Source organism: Oncorhynchus masou, chromosome 9 (genome assembly GCF_036934945.1).
Source record: "Oncorhynchus masou masou isolate Uvic2021 chromosome 9, UVic_Omas_1.1, whole genome shotgun sequence".
NCBI classification, from domain to species: Eukaryota; Metazoa; Chordata; class Actinopteri; order Salmoniformes; family Salmonidae; genus Oncorhynchus; species Oncorhynchus masou.
Genome location: NC_088220.1, coordinates 84,292,328 through 84,299,827, shown reverse-complemented (window position 1 = coordinate 84,299,827; position 7,500 = coordinate 84,292,328). Strand labels below are relative to the sequence as shown.

The window sequence follows — 7,500 nt, the reverse complement described above, 5'->3', positions numbered from 1 at the left end:
GCCAAAACAAGTCACTAATCTAATATGTTATTCTTTGCAATTAAAGCTCTGTAAATGAAAAGTTTTGCCTCAACAACAAAAAAAATAGGTATGTTTTACTGATTTAGTGTGTCTATGTGTGTGTGCGTGTGTGTATGTGTGTCTGTGTGCGTGTGTGTCTGTGTGCGTGTGCGTGTGTGTGCGTGTGCGTGCGCGTGTGTGTGTGTGTGTTAGTGTTGAGCCATTAGTGCTTTTTGAGGTTGGTTTTGGTTTCAGTTTGATTTATTTTAAAAATAATCCGGGTTTTGGTTTTTGATGATCATTAAATGCACGTTGAATAACAACGCAGAATAAAACTAAATATTTATGTGATGATTTATTTGATGACTTTATTATTTGATTCCAAATCATCATCTCATCTCTATAGAGGGGCTGCGTATGCTGTCTGACAAAATCACTATTTTAGTGGTTCTTCAAATGTAAACATGGCGTACCTTTATGATTGCTGAATACCAACTATCAATCACTTTGATCAGGTATTTTCAGGTAGAGATCCCTGGCGAAGCAGCTGCTCCCTCTCTCTCTCCGTGTCTGACCCAGACTAACTTAATGTAGCAGGCGGAAAAGAAACACACAGACCGGACAGGTAGACGCGCAATGCATTATGTTTGTTTTATGTGTTAACCTATGTAGAATATTGACCTGGTTATCTCTACAGAATCCGAAACTGAAACTGAACCGCACGAGTGTGTGTGTGTGTGTGTGTGTGTGTGTGTGTGTGTGTGTGTGTGTGTGTGTGTGTGTGTGCGTGAGTGCGTGTGTGCGTGCGTGCGTGCGTGTGTGTGTGCGCGTGTGCGTGCGCGCGCGTGCGTGTGTGTGTGTGCGTGCGTGCGTGTGTGTGCGTGCGTGTGTGTGTGCGTGCGTGTGTTTGTCTGTATGATTGTGTTACTGTTGACTGTGATTCAACTGGCTGGGTTCTGGGAATGATACCACACATTGCCTGGTCCAGGAACGTGATGTATTAGTGGCTTCCAGGGGCTTTTGATCTCTCTCTCTCTGGAAAATAAAGACTGGGAGAAATATGGGAGGACTTATTAGGAATAGATCAGAGGAGACGAAGAGAGAGGGAAGAAAGGGCAGTTGAAAGTGTCAGCAGATGAGTGGAGTGGTTGACATGGTTAGAGAGAGTGGCCTCTATCCTGTTCTCTCTCTCCTTCTCTCTGTGTGTGTGTGTGTGTGTGTGTGTGTGTGTGTGTGTGTGTGTGTGTGTGTGTGTGTGTGTGTGTGTGTGTGTGTGTGTGTGTGTTTTGTGTGTGTGTGTGTGTGTGTGTGTGTGTGTGTGTACGTGTACGTATACGTGTGCACGTGTGTGTGTGTGTGTGTGTGTGTGTACGTGTACGTGTGTGTGTGTGTGAGAGGGTTTTAAAACATGTCCAGAGGTGTGGTAGTCTGCCCAGTTCTCTCAGGTCCGATCTGTCTCTGCTGCAGTCCAGCCCAGCACCAGTCCTATCCGGTTTAGTGTGTGTGTGTGTGTGTGTGTGTGTGTGTGTGTGTGTGTGTGTGTGTGTGTGTGTGTGTGTGTGTGTGTGTGTGTGTGTGTGTGTGTGTGTGTGTGTGTGTGTGTGTGTGTGTGTGTGTGTGTGTGTGTGTTTTGTGTGTGTGTGTGTGTGTGTTTTGTGTGTGTGTGTGACACAGAGAGAGGGAGAGAGAGAGAGAAAAAAACACTGGCTAAGACAATTTACACATCTTCCCCTCTCTTTCAGGGTTGAAGAGGAATCAGAAGGCCCTCCTTCCCCTTGTACCTCAGAGGCCAGTGTGTGTGGGGGTGCGGGGGGGTGTGGAGGGGGATCAGAGCAGCGACTGCAGGTGAAGATCCAGGCGTTTGAGGAGAAGATGGGGGAGGAGGGAGGAGAGGGGTCACCTACACCCCAACGCAGAAACAGCATGGGACAAGCCACTAGAGAGAAACACAGAGAGATGAGGTTTAACAGGTGAGTCTATAGCAACATTCATAACTATCAGGTGTAACAGGTGAGTCTATAGCAACATTCATAACTATCAGGTGTAACAGGTGAGTCTATAGCAACACACATAACTATCAGATTTAACAGGTGAGTCTATAACAACAGACTTAACTATCAGATCTGTTTCATCTGTCTTTGTGGTTGTCTCCACCCCCTCCAGGCGTCGTCCATCTTCCCCATTATCCCCTGTGTATTTATATCTGTGTTCTCTGTTTGTCTGTTGCCAGTTTGTCTTGTTTGTCAAGTCGACCAGTGTTATTGTGTCTCAGCTCCTGCTTTTCCCAGTCTCCCTTTTTCTCTGCCTCCTGGTTTTGACCCTTGCCTGCCTGCCCCTGAGCCTGCCGACCGGTACCTGTGCCCCACGTCTGGATTATTGACCTTTGCCTACCCTGAGCCTGCCTGCCGTCCAGTACCGTTGCCCCACCTCTGGTTTACTGACCCCTGCCTGCCGTCCAGTACCGTTGCCCCACCTCTGGTTTACTGACCCCTGCCTGCCGTCCAGTACCGTTGCCAGACCTCTGGTTTACTGACCCCTGCCTGCCGTCCAGTACCGTTGCCAGACCTCTGGTTTACTGACCCCCGCCTGCCGTCCAGTACCGTTGCCCCACCTCTGGTTTACTGACCCCCGCCTGCCTTAACCTGTCTTTTGCTCCTGTTGGATTATTAATTCAACGTTGTCTGTATCTGGGTCTTACCTTCATACCTGTACAAACTGGCGATGACTGACCCAGCAGACCCGGGCCAGCTGAGCAACGCCATCTCCTCCCAAGGAGCCTCCATTGGTCGGCACGAGTAATTGCTTCGTGGGCAGATGGAGGGGGTCCATATGTTGGCTGAGCGCCATGACCGGGCGCTGGACATGCTGCTGGAGCAATTCAGTGGGTTGTCTGTGGAGAAGCCTATCACAGTGGTAACCCAACCGTCACTCAGTAACTCGGCGGTTAGCAGCGCCGCCCCAACGGCCACTCCACCTTCCCAAGAGCCCCGTTCACCTCCCCTGGAATGCTTTAATGGAGAGGCACCTGTCGGGCATTTTTAGCTCTCAATTTCAAGCTTCAGCCCTCCTTCTTCCCCTCGGATCGCTCCAAGTTAGCCTACCTCATCACGCTGATGTCTGGGAGGGCTCTCACCTGGGCTACCACCATATGGTGAACAACAGCCGGCCATGTGCGTGAGTCTGGAGGGGTACGTGGGAGAGGTGAGGAAGGTTTTTGATGCCCCGTTCTCCGGGAGAGAAGCTAATGTGGCCCACTACGTGGTGGATTTCCACACTTTGGCATCGGAGATCGGGTGGAACCAGGAAGCCCTGTTTGACATGTTCCTGCACGCCGTCTCGGAGGAGGTTAAGGACGAGCTTGCTGCTCGGGAGTTACCCACGGATCTTTACTCCCTCATCGCTTTGACCATCCGGGGAATGACGGATGGAGAGGAATATCGCACGTACAAGGATTCCACCTCACCTCCAAGTCATCCCGGAAGTCCCCGACGGTCCCGACTGTCCTCTTGCCCACTACAAGACCAGGCGTACCGGTAGGAGCGAGTACTCTGGTGATATGGCCATATGGAGAACTTTTCTGCTTCCCTTACTCAGACCTCTTTTCATGTCATTCTGCTGTGGAGAAACCACTCCAAATCTCTCCGGGTCCTCATTGACTCTGGGGCCGCTTCCGAGCTGAACATTCCCACTCAGCCCCTCTCCATTCCCGTGGACGGGCGCTCTTAAGGTCGGGTCACCCATAACACCACTCCCATCAACCTACGTGTGTCAGGGAATCACAGTGAGACCATTCAATTCCTGCTCATCAATTCCCCCGAGATTCTCGTGGTTTTGAGATTCTCCTGGCTCTAGCGACACAACCCCCTCATCAACTGGTTTACATGCTATCATGGGCTGGAGACCATTCTGCCACTCCCAATGTCTGAAGTCGGCGCAGCCTGCCCAGGGACATCTCCGCCATTCCCGAGGAGCACCAGGACTTCCAGGAGGTGTTCAGCCAGTCCCGGGCCACTTCCCTTCCGCCGCACTGCCCTTATGACTGGATTGACCTTCTCCCTAGCACCACGCCGCCCCGGGACGTCTGTACTCTCTGTCGGGACCAGAGACTAATGCTATGGAGACCTACATTGGGGACTCCCTAGCTACAGGATTTATCCGTCCCTCTTCCTCTCCCGCTGGCGCAAGTTTCTTCTTTGTGGAGAAAAAGGACAAGACCCTGCGCCTGTGCATTGACTACTGTGGAGACTCAATGACATTAGTGTGAAGAACCATTATATGCTACCACTAATTTCATCGGCTTTCGAGCCGCTCCAGGGGGCCACTGTTTTCTCTAAGATGGATCTACAAAACGCCTACCACCTGGTGCGGATACGAGATGGGGACGAGCGGAGGACTGTCTTCAACACGGCCAGCGGCCACTATGAATATCTGGCCATGCCCTTCGGCCTCACCAACGCCCCTGCCGTGTTCCAGGCTCTGGGGAATGATGTTCTCTGTGACATGCTGAACCGGTACATCTTCATCTACATTGATGACATCCTCGCTCCCCCCAAGAACACGTGTTTCATGTCCGACAGGTTCTCCAGCACCATCTGGAGAGCCCGTTGTTTGTTAAGGAGGAAAAGTGCAAGTTCCATCAACATCATCTCTGCTGGGAGTGTCCAGATGGATCCCGAGAAGGTGAGAGTGGTGGTGGATTGGCCTCAGCCTACTTCCAGGGTGCAGCTGCAACGCTTCCTGGGGTTCGCCAACGTTTATCTCCGTTACAGCACCCTGGCCTCCCCCCTGTCTGCATTCACCACTACCAAGGTTCCGTTCACGTGATCATCTGCAGCTGAACAGGGGGTTCCGGGAACCTTAAAAACCGCTTCACCACTGCTCCTATCCTAGTTCATCCTGGCTCTTCCCGTCAATTAGTGGTTAATGCTTCGGATGTCGGAGTGGGGGCGTGTCCTGTCCCAATGTCCTGCCCTGGACTTTAAGCTGCATCCCTGTACCTTCTTCTCCCACCGCCTTAATGCCACGGAGAGGAACCACGATGTGGGGAATCGGGAGCTTCTCGCGGTGAAGATGGCGTTGGAGAAATGAAGGTAGTGGCTAGAAGTGGCGGAACATCTCTTTATTGTGTGGACCGACCAGAAAAACCTGGAGTATCTCCGCACCGCCAAGCGCCTCAACTCCAGGCAAGCGAGATGGGCCCTGCTGTTTACCCGGTTCGACTTTTCCCTCTCCTACCGGCCGGTGTCCAAGAACGTCATCTAGGCGGATTTAGATTGCTCAGATTTGTCTGCAGCAACTTAGCAGACGTAAAAAAAAAAAAAGCTACAATACCGTCAGATTTCAAAATGTTTAAAACCATGTCTGGAGAGAGACGAATACAACAAAGAGCTACTGTTTTTAGAAGTGAGATCGTGTTTAAGCTGTAGATCTCGTCTTGCGTTTTGACTCAGAAAGTGATCTTGATTCAGAAAAGGTTGTTGACCACTCGTCTATAGCAACACACATACTGTATCTACGTCAGCACATCTACGCCTGCTGAAATTAAGCTTTTTATGTCCTCTTGATTTGACTTGATTTTTCTTCCAAACTGGCAACAGGAACATTCAAACATCCCATCAGATGTATTACAGGATATCAGTGCAAGAGTTAACAAAGTTATTTTTTACCTTTATTTAACCAGGCAAGTCAGTTAAGAACAAATTCTTATTTTCAATGCCGGCCTAGGAACAGTGGGTTAACTGCCTGTTCAGGGGCAGAGCGACCAATTTCAACCTTGTCAGCTCGGGGATTTGAACTTGCAACCTTGCGGTTACTAGTCCAATGCTCTAACCACTCGGCTACCCTGCTGCCCTGCTTACAAAATGGAAACATAAGCAACAGTACAGGAAATTAAAAACCCAGACTCAAGACAAAACAACTTATTTATGTGGTACTAATTCACTCTCTGGCAAAAATGAATTCAAGTGTCTTACAGGTGTCTTACAACAAATGTCTTATATAAGCTGTTACAGTATACTACATCACCTTATGAATATGTTGTGACCGTGCTTCTACATCTGCATTGCTTTCTGTTTGGGGTTTTAGGCTGGGTTACTGCATATCACTTTGTGACATCAACTGATGTAAAAATAACTTTATAAATGCATTTGATTGATTTGATTTGATTGATTACACCATAAGCGAGGTTGATGTGTGTGTGTGTGTGTGTGTGTGTGTGTGTGTGTGTGTGTGTTTGTCTTCCTCAGGTCAAAGAGTCTGGCTCTGCAAGCCGTGAGGTCACGGTCCGTCAACTCTGACAGCGGTCAGGATGGAGAAGGGGTGGAGCTAACATCTGACGCATTCCTCTCAGAATCCCCACCCAATCAGCAAACAGAAGCCTTAGATACCTCTCCCCCTGAGAGGAAACGAACCAATGAGAACTCCCTGTCTCCATCCACCCCTCCCGCCACGCCCCGTGAGGAACAGAGGGATGGACAGGGAGAGGGGGAAAGAGGGAGAGGAGGAGGAATAGGAGAGGGGAAAGAGGACAAGCTGTACAGCCACCTGAGGGACAACATGGAGAAGATCAAAGAGTTCTGTTCTGAGATGGTTCAACAGATCCCCATACCAGAGCACTGTGTCATAGAAGGTACCCTGCTATTAATCAAATCAAATCAAATTGTTACATTCTCCGAATACAATACTTACAGTGAAACGCTTACTTACAAGCCCTTTAACCAATAATACTTTAAGAAGTTAAGAAGAAACGTGTTGAGTACAAAATAGATAAGTACATTTTTTTTTACATTTGATTAATTGTTCAGCAGTCTGATGGTTTGGGGGTAGAAGCTGTTAAGAAGCCTTTTGAACCTAGACTTGGTGCTCCGGTACCGCTTGTTGTGCGATAGCAGAGAGAACAGTCTATGACTAGGGTGGCTGGAGTCTTTGAACATTTTTAGGGCCTTCCTCTGACACCGCCTGGTATAGAGGTCCTGGATGGCAGGAAGCTTGGCCCCGGTGATGTACTGGGCCGTTCGCACTACCCTCTGTAGCGCCTTGCAGCCGGAGGCCAAGCTGTTTCCATACCAGCCAGTGATGCTCTCGATGGTCCAGCTGTAGAACCTTTTGAGGATCTGAGGACCCATGCCAAATCTTTTCGTCTCCTGAGGGGGAATAGGCTTTGTCGTCCCCTCTTCACGACTGTCTTAATGTGTTTGGACCATGATAGTTTGTTGGTGATGTGGACACCAAGGAACTTGAAGTTCTCAACCTGCTCCACTGCAGCCCCATCGATGAGAATGGGGGATTGCTCGGTCCTTCTTTTCCTGTAGTCCACAATCATCTCCTTTGTCTTGATATTGTTGAGGGAGAGGCTGTTGTACTTACACCACATGGTCAGGTCTCTGACCTCCTCCCTATAGGCTGTTTCATCATTGTCCGTGATAAGGCCTACCACTGTTTTGTCATCGGCAAACTTAATTTGCATGGCCATTTGTGCCTGGCCATGCAGTCATGAGTGAA

The 7,500-nt window shown here is 49.5% G+C and overlaps 1 protein-coding gene across 1 annotated transcript in view; it reads left to right on the top strand.

The window, feature by feature from the left end:
• Positions 1–7,500, top strand: part of LOC135546694 (ventricular zone-expressed PH domain-containing protein-like) — an 80,078-nt gene that overhangs the window by 1,272 nt on the left and 71,306 nt on the right. Inside the window, exons 2-3 of the mRNA XM_064975308.1 lie at positions 1,743–1,970; positions 6,246–6,628. Coding sequence (XP_064831380.1) covers positions 1,743–1,970; positions 6,246–6,628 — 611 coding nt within the window. The remainder of the gene's footprint in view (positions 1–1,742; positions 1,971–6,245; positions 6,629–7,500) is intronic.